This window comes from Haliaeetus leucocephalus, unplaced genomic scaffold, assembly GCF_000737465.1.
Source record: "Haliaeetus leucocephalus isolate CR32 unplaced genomic scaffold, Haliaeetus_leucocephalus-4.0 Scaffold234, whole genome shotgun sequence".
Classification (NCBI taxonomy): Eukaryota; Metazoa; Chordata; class Aves; order Accipitriformes; family Accipitridae; genus Haliaeetus; species Haliaeetus leucocephalus.
Window position 1 is genome coordinate 149,970 of NW_010972670.1, and position 24,163 is coordinate 174,132.

At 34.5% G+C, this 24,163-nt stretch overlaps 1 protein-coding gene across 1 annotated transcript in view; it reads right to left on the reverse strand.

Moving 5' to 3' along the window:
* The window catches only part of BBS9 (Bardet-Biedl syndrome 9), a 162,814-nt gene that overhangs the window by 103,611 nt on the left and 35,040 nt on the right, over positions 1–24,163 (reverse strand). Inside the window, exons 7-10 of the mRNA XM_010568001.1 lie at positions 21,909–21,993; positions 19,972–20,155; positions 18,814–18,943; positions 2,628–2,809 (exon numbers count right to left, since the gene is read on the reverse strand). Coding sequence (XP_010566303.1) covers positions 2,628–2,809; positions 18,814–18,943; positions 19,972–20,155; positions 21,909–21,993 — 581 coding nt within the window. The remainder of the gene's footprint in view (positions 1–2,627; positions 2,810–18,813; positions 18,944–19,971; positions 20,156–21,908; positions 21,994–24,163) is intronic.

Consider the following 24,163-nt stretch of genomic DNA (forward strand, 5'->3'; position numbering starts at 1 on the left):
GGTATTTGTGTTTTTCTGAAAAGCACTTTTATTTCTTAATACTAAATGTATTGGGAAAAGTAGAAGCCAAACAGGAAATGTATAGTTCCCAAAGTAACAAACAGTAAAGACTTAATGTAAAGGGGAAATTAACATATAATAGTTGAAGGCATGAGCACATTCAGAAAGCTGCAAGAATTTTATTACCCATAGGGTTCTGAAAATGACCCAGAACTAGTAGGCAGCACATTATCTCTTTCTAACAAGAGGGTCAAGGGAAAAGATTTTGATGAAGACAGAAAATAAGTTTTTATTTTCTTGTGCTCAGAGAAAAATGCCTCCCTTTACTACAAGGAAAAAATGCAAAACAAAAACACATTCCTCCAATATCAACTACCAAAGAAGCCTAGGCCTGTTTCATACTGCCACAATTGCACACAACTGGTTCTGCCAATTACACCTAGATCAGCACAATCCATTCCACTTGTACAGGTAAGAAAATATTTTCCTTTTCTATCCCTTCTTAAGCATTTCTCTTCAGGTTGCTTCTTCAAGCAAACTATGATGCAACTTCTGTCATACAGTTATTTTTTCAATTAGAAATAGGACAGAGATCACAACCAAAGTTTACATGTAAGTATCAGCTTTTTCTTACTATTAAACAGAGCCAAAACACCTATGTTTAATCACTTATGTCATCCAGACTGATGCAAGTAACACTAGATTTAAGTCAGTATAACAGTTAAGATTTTAAAATATTTCATTGGTTTATAATGTAAATCCTTATTCTTCAAAATGTATAAAACAACTTAAGTTCAACAGTTTAATGGTCAGCACTGGACAGAAATACAAGATGTTTATGGAAATAACTAGTCTTAAGGTTTTTTTTTTATATATGATGACCTAATTCTAAATACCTTCCATGTTTGGAAGTCAAAATGAAACAAAGAAAAATTATTTCCATATAAGGGTAGGTATTTTCAAAACAACACAAGCTCTTACTGCACAAATGTGAATCCAAAAGACAGAAAAGTCAATGGCTCATTTTAAAGATTATGCTTAGGAGTAACTTCATGGTGACCAACGTTCAAAAGTGTTTTGTATTCAACTAGACATGATTAGCAGTTATTTTAAGACTTAGCTAAAGTACTAAGAAAAAAGCCAAAATGAAACAAAGCCAAAAATCCAAAACTGAATGGCATTCTTCAGAAGTAAAATGTTCTGTTGTAAAAAAGGTTTTCTCACAAGTTTTACATCCAGTTAAAGCCAAACACAACATCATTAGAGCACCTCTCCACAACGGAAAGAGCATTCATAAAAACTCATCTGAAAACACCACTGTAACACCTTAGTTCAGATGAGAAAGATTGAGGAAGAAAAATAAATTAAGAGGAAGAGAGAATGTGAAAAAGATCAACAATATTCACAGTAAACTTGTCAACTGTAGTTATTAGAAAAGTTATAAAGGACAGCTGTGTTTCCTTTCTCCCTCTCTCTCCATCTTTCACACAATATGTTAAAGCTAACAAACAGATGTTGATTCACTTCAAATGGGTTTATTCCTTCCATTATGCTTTTCTTTCCATTGGTTATGATAGCCAGACAAAATTGTCAAAACACTTACAAAGAAGGGCTGTGGTAAATATCAATGGAATTCACCCATACCTATATGTTTAAATAACCAATTACTGGATTTGTAAAATTAAAAAACTGATATTAGTCTATCACAAAGTTACATGCAACTACGAAAAAGAAATATTTGAGTTGTAGCATCAAGCTCACAACTGCAGATAAATCATTGCTTATTTTCTAGCGATTTCAACTGTGAGCTTTTTCGCTCTTTCTCACACAGAAAGCCACGACTATTTCTTTAATGCATTTTAAGAACATACTAACTATCATCAGGAAAAGATTTTAATTGGTTCTTTCTATTTGTCTAAGATTTTTCCATAGTTTCCTGTAAAATCACATGCTTCCAATTCCATACGCAAGTTCAATAAACTGTTTTAAAAACTCAGTTATGAAAACACAAACTTTGAAAGATCTCTGTAGAAATTATGTGCCATTACTTGAACAAAATCAATGCAAGTTATTAGCAATGTATGTAAATTCCAGAATTTATCATGATCAGTTATTTGGGTTTTGATATCTTTCACTATGTTCTTCAAATACAATCGCTTTTTAAAGAAGTTAAAAGAACAGAAAAGTTGCTCTAACAAGTGTCATTCTTTATTAATTGCATGACTTAAGAAGCCATTTGTAATAATAAAACATAATTTGGCAGTACTTTTGCTCTCTCTGAAGCCTAAGTACATCAGACTGTTTCTGTGAAATTTCTTAAGTTTTCTTGCCTTTGGGTAGTACATGCTTGTCAGTTTTTGCTCTGAACCCTTGCACTAGTGAGAATTATCTGCAAACTGACATAAATATCTTGAAAGTTCCAATAGGCATTATGAAAATACAAAGAAAAAACTCTGTATCCAAGGGCCTTACAGTCTAGAATTTTGTTTGTCCATTTTTTTATTAAAACCTAAACTTTATTAAATACTACATTTCCTACAGAAATATAATTACAGTTAAAATATGAAAATAAAACATTTTAAAGTGCTAAAAGGAAAGTCAGAATTACAGAAAACGGAGAAGTATACCTTGTGTTTTTGTGGCCTCCTTGATGATTTTCTGAAGCTCTTTCATTTCAGCATTGAATTCTTCATAGTTTATTTCCCTAGAATCAACTCGAGGAGCCTGGAAGAGTGAAGGATCAGTTCCAAGGTAGGAACACTGAAGATGCCCATTGTCACTCAGAGTGACTATAACACCCTTCAAGTCTCTGCATAAAAAAAACCCACAGCTCATTAAGAAATTGGGAGGTATCACAGAAGCAATAACATTGAATTTGTGCTGCTTCTACTGTTCCATCTACAAATATAATAGAACTTCCTGTTTTTAATGAGATTCTTTGACCAAAAGAAAACAACAATATTTATTCTTCAATTCAGATGTGTTTATTAATATTACTCCCACTTACTGCAATCATACCTAAGAACCAACCTGTGCTAGATAGATGATTAAAACATCACCCAAGTATCTCAGAATCTGTATAATCAAGACAGGTAAAGGAAAGGATTAGAACAAACAAGCTGAGTAGAAAGTACAGTTGTAGCCTTCTTTAATTCACAAATTGTTATTTAAGTTTTTTGAAGTACGGATATTTAGGTTGGTATGCGGAAAGAGGAATTAGCTAAATGGAACACCAAGTAAGGGAAAGGAAAGGATGCATTAGAACAAACCACTAATGGATAGAACATGCTCACAGTGAAGACAGCAGTAGGACTTTGATGGTATCAGTAGGTCCCCTAACCCATTCTTTGGCTGCTACTGCAGCTCCTGTGCTGGCTTCAAACCCTGGCTGGCTCTTCCCTGCAGCATCTTTCTGAAAGGAAGCCACATGGATCCAGAACATTCCCCTTACACTGCTCTGGATCAATACAAATGGGTGTTTATTAGCTACACTATGGTGTCTTTTCTCTTGAGGGAACAGTACGTCATTGAACTTATTCCTACAAAAATCTCACTCATTTTGTTTATCTGATCATTTACCACACAGATGCAAGATTTAGGAAAGTATTTAACAAATTATGAGACAACAGGGAGTACTGCCAACATTTTGCTTAACTTGAAGGTTATTCCTAAACAAAAGAGGAACTGAACAGTAAAGAAAGACTAGCATAAATGTTAACAGCAAAAGTTAGGAGAACGCTAACTTTCATTTTATTTTTTAAAATGCTTACTCAACTAAATTAAAAGTTTGTATTTATTTTCATAATCTTGAGGTGACACTTTCATGCCAATGATGTGCTCCTATCCCATACTTAGAATTTCTTACAGCAGACACTGCCTTTGCATCAAATACAACTGTCATATAAAGCAAAGACAGATCAAATTTAATTCTTAGATATAAAACTTAATTTTCATAACAAAGCCTAATGCACTATCACACTAATTAAAACTATGCAAAACATTTCATTTATATAAGTGTTCAAGCTATAATTCATAAAGAATTAACAAAAATTCTTTTTACTTACATAGGCTGATGCCTTTCAAGCGCCTCCTTTAGTACAATCCTCATGAAAAACCAGGTAGCTATATAAAAAAATAGAATTCTCTCTGATTTCCTATGTTGTCTTGTAGCATGGCTCCAGTACGCACAGATAGGAAACCTCATTCCAAAATTTTCCAGGGTAATAGTAATTATGAAGGCAAACAGGTGTCACAGATTAATTTTGATAACTGATGGCCCAATTGGACAGTCCAAAATGCCTTTTTACAGAACGCTAAGGCCACAATCCCAGTGTTGGTTTCACAACTTCAATCAAATATTCTGCAAGAACTATGCTGCAACTGAGATCATCTGAACTCTGTACAGTTATAATATAACTGCATACAGAAATGAAGACCCCACTGGGCACTACACAAATAAGTAGTTTCTGCAGGTAAGTTTGAGCTTTTTTTTCCTACAGAAAGTAATTTTTACTCAGTGAATGAAATAAATCTCCTGGCTGAACAATGAATGTATGGAAACTGGTTGGTTGTGGGTTTTTTTGACAACAGGTATCTTCAGTTAGTCCTTTGCTGCAGGTAGAACATGCATATCTGAACTGCCTTCTGGAACAGAACACACATAATAGGGCTCAAAACACACTGTTCCCCTTATCTATTATATAAGCTCATCTTAAACAGAAACAGTCTTCTCTTTTGGGACTACTGTTCCTATTGCCACAGAAAAGCTTCCAGCTACCACTGCAATTTTTAACGTATATTAACATTCACTACAAAAACTAAGCAAACTGTAATAGGAAGCTGTCTTTTTGAGCGCCATAAAGCTGGAGATGCCAAGTGTCCCCCAAAAAATACTTCAAGAAAAGAAAGTAGAAGACTTAATACTGATTTTCAACTTACATACCCAGTACCTGTGTTAGCAGCCTTCCTGTGAATGTGATGACCTATTTGTGACTTGTAAGCATGGGGTTTACATCCATTACTTCTGACAAATTGTAAACTCTCAATCCAAAGTGAGAGGAAGTGGAACTAAGCATGAGTCCTGGTTTCTCTGGCTGCTTGAGTATTTGTTGCCAACTATAGTTGCCTTCCTTGCTCAGGACTGGATCTGTTGTTGGAATTACATGCAGAACCACTCATCCTAGCTTTCTTATGTCCAGAAAGCTCTGTACAACACACCTGTGCTACATTTACAGAATTCTGGATGGAACAAGTACATTGGGCTAGCCCTGAGATCTGTATATGAGCAATACAAGGAGACAGACTATTGTGAATACTTGGACCATAACACAGTCTTGGTAACATACGCAAATAACACCTAATTTATAGGACTTTGCTTAATGACTGCCCAGTGCTTGCAAAGAACTTTGCCATACTGGTCACAGGTGTAGCAGTCTTTAAAAAAGGAATATTGTTGAAGCAGGTGCTACCACACCACCAAATGCTACCATGCCCCACACTTTGCTATTTGGTTATAGCAAATAATGAAGTTGCTAAAAAAAAAAAAAGGGACAACAAGAGAAACTGCATCATGAGCTTGTTCCACAACTGGAGAAAGAAAACTGACACTTGAAAACAAAACAATTTCTGAAATTCTTCAGCAATTGCTTTGGACCATCTTAAAATTTCTTTCCTGAGGCTATGAATCTGTTTAAGCTGAGAAAGAAAGATCCATGAGGACATCTGAACGTAAATCAAAAGGGCATGAAGAAATATAGCTACACTGTTAGCAATAAATCTTTGATGATATACTACTGAAGTATAATACATTCAAAAGTGGTTTGTAAATACAGTCCCTCCTATGTACCTTTAGGTTGGCAGTCATCTGCAAGTACTCTATCGAACGAAATCAACTCAAATCAATGAGGTGATTTTCCTGTATAAATTATGCTTTTCTTAACTTCTGAGTTTATGTCAGAATTACAAAATGCACATTCAAAAACTCCATCTTAAAATAAACTCAGTCATGACATCCTTTAAGTCTGCACTAGCTCAGAGACAAAAGCATTGGTCTAAGAAAGCAGCACTACAAATGACACTTCCTTTGCTTCAGCTACTGTTCTGCTGGGTCCCAAGAATATTGTTCAACATGAAACACATACAAATATTAAAAAAAAGCCTGTCTCAGTAATCTTTCCTTGTTAAAACTGCCCATGAATTTGTACATCAATAGAAACAATAAGAAAAATATGAGTAACCAGTTACAACATATGATTTACAATACATTAATTTCTCTGTTGGAATGTTTGTCAGCCAGTTAAGATTGCTTTATTTTCTCAAGCTTTTATAACAGTGGTTAAAGACAGCGGGGGGGGGAGCATATTTAACAGTTTTATAGTAGTTTCGCCACAGCTACTGCACTCATACAACAACCCTGCAAATACCATTACTTCATTTGGCACATTTTGCACACAATCTGGAATTTCAATTACTTGTTAAATTTCTTTTATTGTAAACTATTTATTACACAATAGTCAAAGTAATAGAAAATCTAATGGGACACTTCAATAGTGAGGACTCAAAGTATGAAAGAAATTATTCTGGTATCTAAAATAACTTTACAGTACAAAGCAACTCCTACACACATATGGCAATAATTTGAAAAACTATCTTTTATTGGATTCTGGATAATAATAACAGCATATGCTTTTTGTAGGTCTTCTCTTACTAGACAAAATGCTCACAACATAATTCTCGAAGAAATTAAAATGCTTTGCATGTTTCCAGTTATATAAAACCAAATTGATCACTCGAACAATTGACTTAGAAGTTGAATCTGTAATTCTGAGTTCTACTTGAATGATACAAGCTAAGCTTTGGACAACTCTTAGGACAAGGTCTGGTTATTGACACCATTTACAGCTTTATTTATATTTATAATAGCACATAAAACTTCCACCTCAATTTCAGAAGTAGTCTTAATTGGTATTACTCATACCAATTATTTTAGAAAACAAGATGCTCTGCAATACTACTTTCAGTCCCTTATCGATAGTGTATTATTTATAAATTACTAAATTAGGAAACTAATTCCTGAATTGCACTTAAGCATTTTGAATCCAATTGTCCCCTCATTTTATCATCCTCTGAAGTAATTACATGCAAGAGCATAACTACAATATTGCTTATTAGTTTAGTGCTTTTGAAAACCCAAATTGTTCTAAGTTTCACTACCATTTCAATGTCACTTTAGCAGTAACTGTGTGAAGTATTTGATAAAATGCTGAAGGAAGATCAGACTAGGAGTAATAAACTATTAGAATTTTCTAACATGAACTAATGGGAGTAAAAGTCAAAAGCCCATCTTACTCATATTACACACACACACTCCAAAATCAGACCTTCAGCTGAATATTTAAAGTATGCCTCATGCAACTCAGTGCCAACTACCACCGTTTTTTAACTGGTTTTGGGTATCTGTGGAGCACCCTCAGGCTCCTTTGAAAACCCCTTCCTCATTAAAAAAATCTTTGTTCAACTTTACATCAAAAGTAATACTTGTATGTGTAAGGCTTCCCCATTCTGCTATTACACATGAAAACAGATAATTTGTTTGCTCTCAGAAACTAAAATTCTTTTAAGGCTATTTATGTTATGTATTTAACATGCTTTGCACACTCTGCAGAGGGTATGCAAACATCATGTAAATATAGTGTTCAACTATAATTGTTTAACAACATGTAATTACACTGAATATCATTAAGTGGTAAATAATTTGTGCCGTTGCTTTACAGAAAGGCATTCTTCATCTTTTCCATTTCTGTGATGGTTCAGGATTGCAGATCTTAACAGTATACCAGACACAAATCTAATTACAAAAAATATGAAATACATGTAAGAGGAAAAGAGAAATCAAACATGATTTCATCTTGATAACCAGTGGAAAAGCAGTTAAAAAAATAGAAGTTACGACTAGAACAACAAGTCAACATCTATCCCCTCTTATAACCACTGAAATCCACTGAAAGTCAGAACTGAATAAAACTTGAATTTGGCCAGAGTGTTGACATTTTGAATGGCTGAAGGATTCTCCAGCTTCCAGGTCTTACCCAGTACTTTCACTCTCTACTTGGGAGTGAAGACGTTTTCACTTACATAGTGACACCACACAGCAAAACAGCAAACTAGTGCCTTACTGCACAACAAATTCAGACAAGTCTTTAGCTTCTGTAGTTTTTTGAAAGAGACTCTTTGCCTAAAAGGCCAAACGCCATCCAGGGACCAAATAAAAAGGAACATCTTGCACCAAACAACAAAATGAAAAAAAGAAATGGAAAGTAATTGTTTTTACTTTCACTGCCAAGTTAAAAACGAACACCACTCACAGAAGTTTGGGTCGAGGTCTTTTCTGCCAGACCACTACTGCCACCTGCGGGGCAGCACAACGAGGCTTGTGAGGGCAAGCCAAGCAGCACAGCTTTCACACAGGAGAGTCCTAAAAGGTACCATATCACGTTAAATGAAGCAGGTTTTTTGGGGTTTTGGTTTTTTTTTTAACAGGGTTAGTGTAATAGCTTGACAGTTTAAATGTAAGGGAATCTTAACAGGTTAAGATTTAACAGTGCATGCAGAGGGACAGACATCCATGCACGACATCATCTTCTGGTTCCTTCAGGCAGGGAACACGCATACTGGTATAGACAGGCTAGACACATGATTCAAGCTCATGCTACAAATTACATATAAAATTAATTTTTATCTGAAGGATTAACCAACTTAGTTTCTTGTTGTTTTAACTACAAAATCAAAACTATTTCAAAAGCAGAGAAGGTTTTATTAAAGTAGCCAGCTATACAAAAAGCAGATTTAAATGAAAATTAGTATTTGTCACGAAGTAAAATAAAAACAGAATAGAGTGATCACACAGGTCTCCAGAAATATATGATATTGCTTTAGGGAAAAAAAAAAAAGTAAAGAGCTCTGAAGTATAATATATTCAAGGAGAAGTTCATAACTTCCACATTGCATTTCTTATTATCACAGTTCCATATCTAAGACACTTAATGGCATTATCTGAATTGAAAATGAACATGAGGACTGATAAGAAAACCTGATTACTTTAAGTAAGAATGCAGCCTCTAAGTCAGAGCTCCAAATAATAAGAAACAAGAGAAATTACACTGTGACTTCGTTTATGACAGTACCAGTGTTAGCAGTAAGAAATAAATTAAGTCCAACTGTGACACATCTAAAACATCTCTGTGCTTCATCCCCTCTTAGAGCTACATCAAGAAGTACATATTTCTTCATTTGCACCTCCTTTGCTGAAGTCTGAAATCTGTTTCAGGGCCAGACTCCCTCACTGGCAAGACAGGTATATAGCAGCGTCTAAAGGCTCAAAGGATATACCAAAAGGTAGCAGTTAATGGCATCATGAATATAGGATCTGGAGGGCCTCAGTAGTTTATCATTCATCTAAACCTTCTATTCTCCCACTTCAAGATAGTGGTTAAAGTCCATTTCACTCTGGGCAAGCTGGAGAGGCCCCTAGCATCTCTGCTTCCAACAATAGAGATACAAGGTCCTATACAGATAAAACTACACTCTAGTAAGTTTATTGTTTTAGATAAAGCTTATTCTTAACCATTGGCTTCATACAAGCTAATATCAGACAGTGTATAATGAAAATTAAACTACCCACAAAGAGGCTAACAAAAATAACCATGATGTCTTTCCCACAGATTTTTTCTGAAAGGATTGAATAATTAGGCAACTTAAAAAACACTCAACTCTAATTTCCATCTCTGTCTCTTCACAGTTTGAAAGTGATGTGCCTGCAAGCTTCAAAATTCACCAGCATTTCAGGCAGGAGAAAGTGTGTACGCTATTACTTTTAACAATACTTATCATTGTCCCTTCATCCTGTCTTGTAAAGAGTAAAGCTGCTCTTTAAAAGCATCTCTGGCACTTTGCACTGCTAGCTGGCTCTCGTCTCCATAGCTTAACATAAATGTCCCATCTGCTGGTCCTTGAACAAAAAAATGTCCTTCATGTTAACAGCATAATAATCAAGACCTTCAAAATCAACAGCCTTAGACTGTTCATAATAACTGTTTTTCAAACAAGATGTCCAGCACTCCCATGGGCAGAGCAAGTGTCACAATACGTCCATAAACTCAAGCCTACTACTCAATACCCAACCCCAAGACTGAGTTCAGAACCTGATACACTTATATTCTACTCTGTCACAACATGAACAGGCACAGAGAAATTGCAGGTTACCCAAAAAACCACCATGCTATTTGTTTAAAAGCAAGTATTTTATTTTAAATAGTAGAGGGGAGTTACGTGCCGCCTTGGTCTTGAGCAGTTAGAATTTCCACTTTTAAGGCTTTCGCTAGAATCATGAGGGTAGGAATATTTTAAGTGTTACTCTAAGTTGAAACACTTACAAAACCATATGACTGTAAAAAGTAGGGTTTTTGAAAAAGCAAGTAAATGACATGCAATAAAATTAGGAGAACTGGCAATATGGGCATGTGCTTAATATCATACAGTAAATACCATTTGAAACTAACTTGCTAGAAAGCCCAGTCATGAATCACAGTATATGCTGGACACATCTATGTCTTTTTCAGGATCAGAATCCTACTAAGGTAAAAGAAATACAATCACATTCATACTTTGTGGCTAAGCTACACACATTAAAATTATCTCTTCAAAAGACCTTTAAAAGGGTAATATTTTGTACTCCCATTTCTTGACAATCCAGTAGCAATTTAGTGATGAAAAACAAATGCAATTTTTTTTTCTTAAAAACATTTCTTTAAAATGCAGTTATGTTTAAGTAGAAAGATTCTAGAATTCTCTGCATTTAACTTCTCAGATCAGGCAACATTCTTACAGAACGCTCAAATAAAAATTTATATATATATACATGTATATAACTGAACAGTTCATACTGTGCGTCATAACTGGCATTGCTTCTATTACAGTACTACTATACAGAAAAAGGAAAAACCTTTCAACAAACTATAAAGTTTGATTCCTTCAGTTTTCTTTCCATAAAACCATGTAATAAGTGCTAAGTTTTGCTGCTTTTATATGTAAGTTTTGCCATTTTTATATGGTGATTCTTTAACAGTTGTGGTAGCTGTGGTGATGTCAGCTATAATAAGGAATAACAGATGGGCTGGAACGAAGAACAAAGTCTTTTCAAGCATCTGGATAGCTAAAAAATTCAACGAAAGGAGTTTTATTTTGACTCCACCCTATATGTGATTGCACTTTTACACCTTATATACTTAATACAGCTACAATATTTCTTCTTTTTTTTTTTTCAGTTAAATTCAGTTCCTGTTGCTTTTCTACTGTTTGGAGAGCCCAGCTACACAAAGTACATTCATCTAACCACCCAATGTACTGTGATTCTGTGCCAGAAAACAAGTTTTAATTTCAAGTTCATATCTGGACCAGGCCAATATTTTCTCACTTGCAAATTGACTGCAGATTTTAATTTTCTTTAAAAAATATTGGAAGCTAAAACTTCATAAAGCACAACTTCAACCAATGGCTATACACCAGAATTCTGAACTCCAATCTTTTGATTCACGTACCTCATTGAAATTAAACTGACCAGTCTGTTGGGCTATGTATACGTTCAAATCTGGGAATTAATCCTATGTCAAAACAAAGAATTTAACACTAGCTTATGTTCTCTTTTTTATGGAGACAGGTTGCTGAGTCAGAGATTTATATATAAACTTATTCAGATAAAGAGCCATGAAATTACAAGCACGTTAACTATGTCAGGCTTAAGCTATTATTCACACACGGAAGACAAGTCTTGATTCTGTGAAGCCAGAGAACAACCATCTCCAGGGACTTTCTACCTCATTAAACAAATAAGGATACAAACCACATATTTCTTACTAGTCATTCTAATATTATGGAATACTAACAAATCAGAAAATCCAAAAGGAGTATTGTATTAAACATTTTTCTGGAAGGCAAAAAAGTGATTCTCTCCATGGATGGTCTAATAACTGTAAAATTCTTAATTGTTCGGTGTTGGGGTAAAGATGGGATTGTTTTTAAGTGCAATAAACACAATAAATGTCTCTTTCAGTAGTGTGTTTTCCTTCAAAACACAAACTGATTAGCAATCCTGAAGTGCAGCAGCACATATCACTTGGCTTATGCTTAAAGTGCACTGGAGGTGGTGTGGGGACAATTTATTGGTTAGAGTCACCAGAGCAATACTTCTCAGCCTTGCAGTCAAGCTGCAGACTAATGGGGAGAGAGTGGACAGGAACAGAGTACTGGAATACACAGTAAACTACTAAGCCATAAAAACCACCCAACCCTTCCTCACATACTCTTTTGAACCTAGGGTTAAAGCATCAGGAATTTTTTTTGCATTCATTGTTGCTCCCATGGTCCTCAAATAGCCAACGCCAACAATAACACTGACAGTTCAAAGGTGGTACATCAGACTATCAAGCCAAAAAAACTTCCCACTTTGTTCTGTAAGTATCCTTAAGTGGTCATCCCTGGTTATAAAGAATGAATGCCACATACTTGTAGTAGTAGTATATGGCAAAACAGAAAAGTCAAAGACACTACCTTCAAGCAAAACAGGCTGGAAATTACAAGATAACTAAGCAAAACTGTACACATCTTTTTACACTACTCATCTGTTATTCATATTACACATGCTTTTATCAGAAAAGATGCAAAAGAAATGGAAAGAGGGAGCTAGAAGTAAAATGATAACTCAGCACATAGCAAGAGACTATTGCTTCAGTAAATTAGAAGTCACTGTCTCCAAAACTAACTTGTAAGTATTTAAAAAGACTGTAAAATACTCTCTTGTAATGTACCCGTGTAACGTAACACAAGTGGGGATTTTCCAAGAGACAGGGAAGTGCAGTAGCTATGGCTATCAGCATCACATAGGACAATACAAAAATTCAACACTAATTAACATGATCACATAGAAAATTAATTTTAAGTACCTTCATTAGTCAAATAGTCTCTGCTTATTTTAGACCTACTGAATTACTTTATTTTGTCTTATAAGTAGTAAGAAAATTGGACACTACTATAGCATCTTAAGTCAGCAACTTTGAAGTGATTCAGTAAGCTGCACTATTTCCTGCATCTCAGCCTACGCAGTGCAAATTTAAATTTATTACTTTAAGTCTCTAATTCAGTAGAATCCATAATCAAATACGTAACAGGCTAAGTCCAAACCTGAACACCAAAAGCCAGTAGCTGGGTTTAAGAGATGGCTGATAAATACATTACTATGTGATACAGTCTTAATGGGCTGGTGGTTCACAACACCGATGTTAGTAGTTCAGGCATGACCCCTATAGTCAAGCCTGCAGTGACCATACTTGGAGAAGCAATAACAAAAAAATTACCTAAGAAAATTTCAAATACCACAGACAGTTGTAATGCTAGCAATTAGCAGAAAAAAAAAAATCACTTTTTGATTGCAAACTGAGCAAAAGAGAATCAGTGGTGAATACATGGAACCCTGTGATATTTTTATGGGATCATTCCTCAGTATAAACCTAGGCAGACTTGAAGTTCATAAAGAGTTAAGCGTGGATAAAGCTTACTAGTAGCCCTGCTTGCCATTCTTGAACATATAAAGTCTACTTTTATTTCCTGGCTTTTTAACAGTTACTTTTGTTTAAAAAGAATATTATTTTTTTCCCCATCTCAAATAATGAAAATCTATTTATTAGCTTAACTCAAGCTAAGAAGTTGGGTTCTGGAAATTTAATATTTTAAGAAACTCAGAAATTCTTATTCTTTAGAGGTGATAAATTACTTCTGCACAAAAAAACTCTCCAGACTGCTTTGTATTTCCTCTTCAAAAAACATGCTGTTCCATTACCAAGTAAAATGATATTTATCTGTCAAATAAACGAAGGTGATAGCAAATATTCTAGTCATTTTCACCAACTTGTCCATACCTGTCAACCCCTTGTAATTAAAAGGAACTTCACATTTTACAAGGCATACACGGCATTTTGTGGGTTATTTGCTTCAAGAATCTTTCTTCCATGAAGAACAGTCCTCTTGCTCACAGATATAGTCGTACATATAAAGGCTCACAAAAGAAAGTTGGTTCCTGTATTCTAACTCCCAGATGTAGCTCCTAAAAGCAAGAGGCACCACATATGCAAAGCATCCGATTACCTATAAACAAGCACTACAGGTGACTCTAAAGTTTTTTCCTTGGCGTATTTCTAATCAAATTCCAATGTGGCTGAAGGTGAAAATACCCTTCATTTAAACATGAAGTTTACTGACAAACTGGTGCCTAAAGTAATAAGAGTCCCCAATATATTAAACAGAGAGGGAAGAAGTATCTTTCCCACAATACATCACCTAAACCCTGAGAGAAGGCTGGTTTACTGCTAGAACTGGGCCTGCTGATAAATTCTACATTAAATCAACATTTTTTTGCCATATAGATAACACCAGACTTCATTTCTAGCCAATAGCTGAAAGCACAAAGAACCATAATTAGGGACATCACAAAATACTGACTTGAAAAAAGAGGTATTTGGGGAAGTTTGCAGTCTATTTCAGTTTAAAAGAAAAAAGTCAGGCTACCTTTCAGCATTCACAGGCTTATCAGATATAACTTGAAGACTGTGTACAAACAAAACCAAGTAGTAAAATTAAGACTAGTGAACTTCAAAAATGTTCAGAGAAACAAAGTCCCTGATTTAAAGGCTTCACGCTTTCCTAACGCAAAAACAGGTTTCTAACTTGGAAGCGATCAAAGCAGAAATCCCTTTCCTGAGACTACATCCAAGCTATAATGCTCTTATCTATGTGGTTTTAACCCAACCCACAGTGGCATTTCAGATGTTTGTGATGGAAACATCCTTTAGGCTAGCAACTTGTGTTATTGTGCCTGAATGCACCTTAACATAACGTTCTAGTTTCAGGCCAGCCAGGTCAGAGTAATAGTGCAATCAATCAGCTATTAAAACATGGTACTCTTAGGAACAGCTTTGCCAAGTGAGTTAGTGTCAAATAAATAGAAAAGTAGTTGTCTAAGTATTTTATTCTACTCCAAGGACCTTTTGTGGTAAAGCATATGGAGATAGGACAATTCAGGCACAGAAAAACAAATACGACTTGTGATAGGCCCTTAAAAAGTGACTTTCTGCTACTTTCTGAACAAGTTATTTCAGATGATTCAGACAAACATAACCCATCTTTTTCGTGGGGGAGCATTAAGTCACTTGCCTTTACAGGCTCAAATTCCTGCCAACAGGAAAAAAACTACTTTCATATGAGGCACTTTAGCTAATAGGAACTCTACATAGAAGCCACATTCCTATGGGCTTGTTCCCCACACAATTACCTGAATTATGAGGGGGGCAGACAGAGAGAGAGAAAAATCTAATACATCTCAAGAAGCATCAAAAAGTGACAAATTCATAGAATTGAGAATTATAAGAGATAATGCTCATGAAATTTCCCTGGCAAAGGAGATGTGGAGGTACAAGGAAGGTCTTAGAAAAGAGGTCTCTGATGAAACAGAAAAATGGAAACCTAAAGGGCAAGAAAAAAGGGAATGGACTTTGAAGTCAATGCTGAGAAGATATTTATATAATAATGATGGATACCAAGCAAACACTGCTGCTCACAATTACCATTTTGACACTGAAAATTTGAGGAGAGTAGGAATTCTTGTAATTCCTTTGTGTAACTTCCCAGATTTCAGCTGTTCTAACTGCTGCATATGTACAGTTTCTCTTCAAACCACTCTAGAAGAGGTTTTTTTGTTGTTTTTTTCAGGTTTGTTTGGGGTTTTTTAATCAACTCAGGCAGAACACGTAAACCATTTCCTTCAGGAGTTTCAGCGAGAATGCTTTTGCACAGCTGTAACTTCAAGGATGACAACACAGGGCATGCAAAAATATAACTGTCCAAGCAGGCTTATCAATGGGAAGATGAATTTGTGCTGAGACAAAGTCTCAAGCAGTTTAAATTAATCCAAACTGTCAGTGTAAGGAGTACCCTGGACATTAAAACAATGTCATAAACAGTTAGTAACTACTATACATTAACAGAACCAGAAAACAAACTTCTAACAAAATAAAGGACAAACTTCTATAACAATGATTACAACTGAACTTCCAGTTCAGTGATCATAGTTATAGAGATCTTCAGGTAAAACCCAGAATGAGATAAACTCTCAAATTTTTGCCTGTAGTTCAATTTTCTGATCAGAAGCTTTTATAGGAAATTCTCAACTTCCTGACAGAGAGCATTCAGGTTTTAAGAGAAGGCAAAAAAGTGTAGTTAAACGGCTTAAAAATACATCACTTCTAGAGAGCAGAGACACCTCACAAAAAATGTTGTAAGTAACCACTTACCTTTGATTCATTTTTCCTTGCATGTTTCTAAAAATGTGATGGAAATCATGCAGTTTATGCATGTTGTAGTGTGTTATTATCATTATTTACATTACTGGTATTGCAATAGGAAAATACTGCATTTCACATTATTGTAAGAGGAAAAATCAATTCATAAAGAATAAGGAGAGGCACACACTAGAAACACAAGTTACTTAGCTGGAATTCTCCGAAGCACTTGAACAGTTGATCTTAGAAGTAGACTATCAAGATTATAGGATAAAGTATATGACTGCCTTTATGAAGCAATCACTACCCCTGCCCCAAGGCATTTATATGAAATAGCTTCTAATAATGCTTTTCTTATCCAGCAAGCCGGAGCTATTACATTAGAAATAATAGACATTATGCCAACAAAAAAATACAGATGAATATATATGATCTGTCGAGACAACTGTTTTCAGAACACTCCATTTACTTTGTAAGTATTATTGCAATAAAAGTGGAAAGGATGTGAAAGTAATTAATTGACATATGTCATATTTAAGGCACTTTAATCTCTCAGCAGTGTAGGATTAACAACTCTATGCTTATTAAAGTACTTAATATTATTTATGTTACAGTAGTGCCCAGAGGCCCCAATTGAGACTGAGACCTCTCTTGAGTGGAGTATTAGAAAATAATTATCACATTGGCTTGCAAAGAATTCCCTTTCAAATTTATTTTTTTATTTTAGAAAAAATATATGTTTTGTTTCAGCCAAATTACTACCTCTATAATCTTTACCACAGTTTTTGCTGTTTAGCCCATCTTTATTTTTAATGTCAGAAAGAAGTACAAGCATACCACATATTTTTAAAGAGAAAGACAGAAGCATAGTTCTGAAACACATATGCCCTAGACTTCTCCCTGCCTTTCAGGCCATTGGGTCTAGACACAAAGACATTCCTTCATTTACCAGCAGTTGTATAAAGTTTATAAAGAAGTTTGTATAACTAGATTGCTGTCTCTCCACCCTCTACAGAACAAAACCCCAAACCAAACCCTATCATTAGTAGGTCTGCAGGAATTCCAAATCTAACTAGCAAAATGATCTGGGACAAATCATACAAAAGTAGGCTCTCAAAATTCTCACTAAGATCAAACTACTGAGTGTTAAAGTTCACATGGAACAGTCAGAATCTGCATACACTTCTTAGAGGCATTATTGAAATAGATGGTTCAATAATACGAGTTTCCAAACAAATAATGGTACATACAAATGTCAGTACAATCCACTGTTGTAAAAATCAATGCCTTTTTCTAATTTTTTCTGACACAAATATTTTTCTGAACTTCAAAAGATGTACTGTCATATCCTGCATAATTAACTTTTGGTTTATACTAACTGGCCCACTGACACTATTCATTATATTTTACTTGTAAGACCTGTTGGATGAAAGCCAGCACAACTCTCTCCAGAGAGTCTAAAAAAAATTTAAATTCTAAATTATTAAAAAATCATTAAGTAACCACTAGTATCAAACACAACACAAACATCCCTCAGATTACTCTGCAGAAGTCAGTAAAGCTAGCTAGTCAGATGTTGCATTTTCATTTGTTACGAGATAAAACGCGTGACTTATGATCAAGTATTCAACAATCCAGTGTATGTTGGCACAGCAGCCACAAACCTGCTGGGGATCAGAAATTATCTTCCTGACAAGGCCACTCCTACTGCATCGCATACGGTCACAGGCATCGGGCAGCCAGCACTCACCACAGCTCTGGTGGCACACAGTACAGGCATAAGATGGATTCTAAAAACACTAGCTGAACTTTTCTGTAGTTTGCTGATTTCAGTGACAGACTCAGCACAAGTTATCAGTATGTCGCAATTTCTCTACACTTGATCTCTCTGCCCAGCCAGTTTTTCCCTGACCTGTCTGTGTATTTTAAAGAAAGTTTTGGTCTGTTGCAGTACAATCCTCAGCAATTTAAACAGTTCCTTAATTTCTACAGTTTAACATTGGAGTGTAATAATCTGTTCCAACAAATCATCTCTGGAATTCATATGCTCTTAAATGCTTAATGAAGAACAGATTTCCAGTGAGATTCCCTATTTTCCTGTCTCAGGGAAGGATCTTACCAGACTGCAAAGCTTCACTTTTCATTCTTTTAAAGAAGAAACTACTCCACTGGAGTGGAGTAGAGCCCAGGTTCTACCTTCACTCAAGAAAAAACGAAAATCTAAAGCACAGTATAGCAATTCTAGTATTCTTCTACAATTAACAGTATGCTCATTAATGAAATTAATATTTTACAAAACAAAGAAAAAACGCTGAATTTTCCTTTTACAAGTCACTTTGTTACATACCTCAGAAGTGTTTAATAGGATCTAGAAGCAAATTTCACAACGGGAAATTAATCTGAAAAAAGTAAACTTTAACAAGTTACTTACTGTAAATTTGCTACTTTCACTGATACAGGAATGTGGGGAAGTTGAGTGGCCCATTTCAGTGTAACATCTTGATAAACATTCAACATTTTACCATGGTTTCCAATTAGAGTGTTTATTGTTCCTTCTTCCACTGTCAAAGATATAAAATCAGTTTTAGGATGAAAGATTTTCAAAAGCCAGTACTTTTCTTGGAGGCTTGTATCATTACACTATTTTTTCCTTTTCCTTTTAAGCCATTACTTGTTATAAATGAATTTAATATAATTACAGTGTCAAAAGTTATGAAAGTTACATTGACAATAACCAAGGACATATGTGATTAATTATGGATACCAATTTCAGTTGCATACTACACAACACATGCCACAACTTTCCAAGGTTCTAGCCAGCCATGTTTGGTAATTTAAAACATGATGAGCAAAGACTCATAATTGCCATGTTGGCATGCCAGGATAGATATGACAAAATACACATTGGTTAAATATCAGCTACTTATACTCTTCATTAATTCATTGACTTGTGAATACTGATTAAACATGTATGCATTTATAGGGTTTATTTATAATATAATTTAAATCAGAAAGTATAAAATGTGAAGATTGTTAAAATCATATTCATAAAGTCTAAAATGATATTTTAAGTCTAAAATAAAAAATGGTGTAAAAATTTATCAGATAGTTTTTGAAACATTAATATAGAATAGGTATTAAGAATCTGTAGTTCTATAGTGACGTCTAACCCAGTTGCTTCCACACAACATAATAAGTTAGTTTCATCTCCTAACAGTAAACTTTATTTTCTTTTTTTTTAACTATCAGTAAATGACAGAAGGTCCTCAAACACTAGTTTACTCTTCCAAAATCTCTCACTCTTTCATGTTTGTTGCTTTGGTAGCCCGGGCAAACTTACTCAAACACTAGACAAGTACCTCAATTTGGTGATGAGAAAATACTTATTTAGATTCTAAAAATTATGAGACTTCACACTAAGTAACATTTGAAAATAAACCTGCTTCATCCAAAAAGAGAATTATGATTCCACGGATTTTCTAGAAATCAACAGCTTATTCAGAAAAATATATTTATTCAGTGAAAAAAAAATAATCTTAGCTGTAAAAGTAACCAAGCTAAAGTAAAGTTGAATTTTCCTTTTACAAACCTGAACAATAAGGAATGAAGCAACTCGGACTGTAATCAAGCTTTTTCATAAATCGAATTTGCCCATTATCCTTAAGGCAAAAGAAGTTTCTCTCACCAAGCACAAAAACAGAAGAAACTGCCTGATTAAAGGAGACAACGCATATATCCAGTGCTTGCTCTCCGATGTTTAAAACCCAATCCACCTTCAAAAGAAAAAACATACTCCAGAGATCAGTTGACAGCTGCATATTAAAGGCAAAACTTGGAGAAGGCTCAGAAATCATCAAGTTACATGAATATCATTAACATAGATAGAAAAGCAAAATCAAGGTCTTTTTTTGAGAGTTATCCTCTTATTTTAAAGGCAGTTGGTAACTTTCCTTATTGCGAGTGAAGCAGCAAAAACATCCACATTTTAAAATAATCATGATTGACGGCTATGCAGTTCATTTAAGTATATTTAAATTTTAAAATACACACCCCATTCAAAATGAAAATGCCTTATACTTCAACTATTAAATCCAAGAACAGAATATTAGAATCTTTTAAATCTGCCTCTGTATATCTCCCCAGATTAAGGGCAAGGTTAGCGTGAAAGGTGGTAACTTATTCTACCAATACATGTAAAAGGAAAAATAGACAAGTCTGAGGTTTGTAAGCCAATACTCATGCTTGCAATCACTAATGTACATCCTTCAATTTGAAGAACGTTTGTGTATACCATAGCTTGTTTACTTTTCCAACTACATACCCTGATATAATAAGCAATCACTTACAAATCCTGCCTTGCCTATATCGTTACTTCTTTAAACAACACTACTGCTTATTGATACATTTCATTGGTTTGTTACTTCAGCTCCTCTGAGAAATTTCAACTCATTCACACATGCAAAAATTGCTTTTTACTGCTGCCAAGGTGGTTAAACAGAAATTCAGTATTTATGGAGTAAAAAAAAAAAAATCAAAGTTTAACTGTCAGCACTTCCTATATGAACAGTATCAATCATTTTGCTTAAAGAACATAGAATGCATTCTTTACTGGCATATCTGATATATGAAGCTGGAAGTGCCGTCTTAAAAGTCAAAGGGAAAAAAAGCCAGGCTTATTACATTTGTCTCCATGTATGCTTCTAATTTTAGATTAAAAAAATGTATTTAATTTGCAGCATATCTGATAAAGCTTCCAAATTTCTTATTTAAAAACTATGTCTTCTCCTAATTCAAGATGTAGGATTCTGCCTGACTTACAGTTTGAAAAAATTCTATGATTAGCCACTGGAAGGAAGATGCTCTCCCAATAGTTTACTGTCATACCTGAAATATGCTGAATCTAGCTAGCATTTTATACAGTATATTTAGCAGACAAGCAATTCTACTGCAGGACCACAGAGAATGAAACTGTCTTCCTCTTAATAGGAGGCAGCTCCAATATTAAACTTAGTCACAGGGACCTCCTGAATACCATTGAATCCACAGGTTTTTGACAAAAAGAGTCCAGGATACTGACTATGGAAACATTTTTCACTGCTGAGTTTTCTCTAAGTACAAAGGATTCCCCAAGTAGAATGAGGTTAATTTTGTAAGTCCAATACCAAATCACAAACAGACTTAAATTAAAAACATGACCACTATTTCATGTGTACCTATTTATCTATTTTACTACAGTTTAGGTTCTGCATTACAAAGACTGCCTTAAAAACAGTTATCTCCAGTACAGAGTTCTATCTTTTTTTTTTTTTCCTCCTTAGAACAACAGTAAGTTTTAAGGCCCAGCCTTAAACAACTGAGGCCCAAAAAAATCTTAATGGAAATCTACTGGAGTCTTTCCATTCCCTTTAATGGCCACTGGATCAGGTCCTTTGTCAGCAGACAATGTTTCCATTCGTTACTTAGCATTGGTCTTTTTAACATGTATGCAGTGTACCATACAGGTTATGTAAAATAAACTGGGTTTACCACAAGTCTTTTTCCAGAACTAAGTTTTTGCTGTTCTGGTTCTTGTCTTTCATCAGCATCCTTCGCAAATGCCAGCACTTGGTATCTGTTATAGGAAGTTTAAAAAAGTGGGAAAAAAATATCTTTGTGGTTAATATCCTTACATTAAATAAAAAATAAAATATAATTATCATATTATGAGTATACATACACAGTAAAAGCACAGTCTAAAAGGATTGTTAGAAAGCCTACTTCAACACATCTATTATGAGCAAAGGTGTTAAGGTAAATATCACTGTAGGATAACAGCTAAATGTAAAGGCAGAAATGAAAACAAACATTTCTATTCAGATTTTATCTGGTGTTAAAATAAATTCAACAGCTAAATATATTACAGGAAAGAAATCTAGGCCACAGAGACAGAAGCAAGAAACCAACATATTATCAAATTGAGAAAATAGGATTCTAATAAAAAATAAACTTTTTTGCTCTTACTAAGCTTTAAAAAAAACCTCCTGAGCTACCCTGAAATACAATCTGCTATATTTAATAGTTACACTCTGAAGCACATCCATTAAGTAAACTAAGTGGTTCCAATCCAAGAGATAACAGTAAACTGGCACCAGTAGGTGGCACATCTTGCAATAGATGGGAGGTTTGTGGGTTTGGGGTTTTTTTATTATTTTGTAACTGCCAACCAACCATACTAAGAAAAATTGGCAATGAAGACATTAGAACAAAGATGTCAACTACCTTAAAACCTCCACACCATCTATCCATCCTCATTTACACCTATGCAAGCCTCAATGTTCAAACTGTGTCCTCACTGACTTTTCTGTAACTATTTCTTTCCTGAATTTGTGCTGGTGTCCTAACTTACTGAACAACCCTGTTTCCCATGTATGCACATTACGTAATCTGTAAAATACTGACATTTCCTACAAAAGTGAAATAAACAAGAACAACAACAAAAAAACAGCAAAAAACTTATCCAAAAAGATAGCATTCAATTCCGGAAGTCATAGAGTACCATCAGCTCCTAAGCTCAAACCAACACAATTCTGAATGTTCCAATTTAACAAATAAAAGTATGTATTTTTGTATATTATCAAAGTTATAGATTTAAAATGAAGACACCAGCAACCCTCACATTTCAGATGCATGTATTGTGGTGCTCGCTACTGAAGGTTCTTAGTTTCTAAAATTATGTTACTTACAGAAGTAAACTATGCACTTGGAGTAAGAAATTTAATTGCTTAAGGTGAATGCTATGACCTAGTTAAAAATACTAAATAAGCTGCTTTTAGTACAATTATTATGTCTTTAGGCGTCCTCTATATGAACAAATTCACTTCCCTTTTTCAGTTTAACACATTTTATAAGAGAAGTTGCAGATTCTGACCTAATAAAATTTTCTCTTTTCACCATATTTTATTGATAGTCTTGGTTAGCACATTGTCATTTTATTAACTAATCAGGGACTAATAGAGTTTTCAAACCAAACTCCCATTGAACTGCAATATGGATTGACCATACATACTGCATACAAGTCTTTCGTCACAAAAATCTCAAGCCACAGATGACCAACATAAACTCTCAATTCAGCCATCACATGAAGTATACGATCATTTAAATAGGACACATTTTGCTTTTAGACCTTGAAAGAATTCAGAATCAACACAGGAAATACTGCTTTTATATGAAGGCATTGGTCTGTATGAGCTATAGGAAGATGGGTAATTTGAAATTTGGCAACTTTTTCTGCTAAAAACACTAGATAGAACTGCTGTATTTTTCATTTACTATGAGAAAAAAAATGTTTAATACCATAAAAATAACATCTTCTCTTCTTACCATGTCTATTTTCTTTACTTTAGAAGGATTACTTAACTCTATTCTAATGTCCTAATAGTTTACACACACACTAGAGATTAGTACCACAGTGTCTTAACACTTGGCACTAAAGACCAATAACCGAAGAGTTCCTTTAAAACTACACCTTCCTACAATAAAGGCAGCACACTTGTGAATCAGTGACAGACTTAGGAAGGATTTTAGCCACATTTGTTGTAAGAGTCAAGAATCTAAACATAATGAAAATGCATGAGATAATAATTTTAAAGAAAAAATATTTATTTATTACCAATAACAATAAATCCTATTCTAATTTTTTCTTAGGAAAAATATGAATTTTCTATTAAATTACTTTTACTTGCAACATATACATCTTCTCCTGTGTTAAGAAAACAATACACAATGTCTATAATCTGCTCATG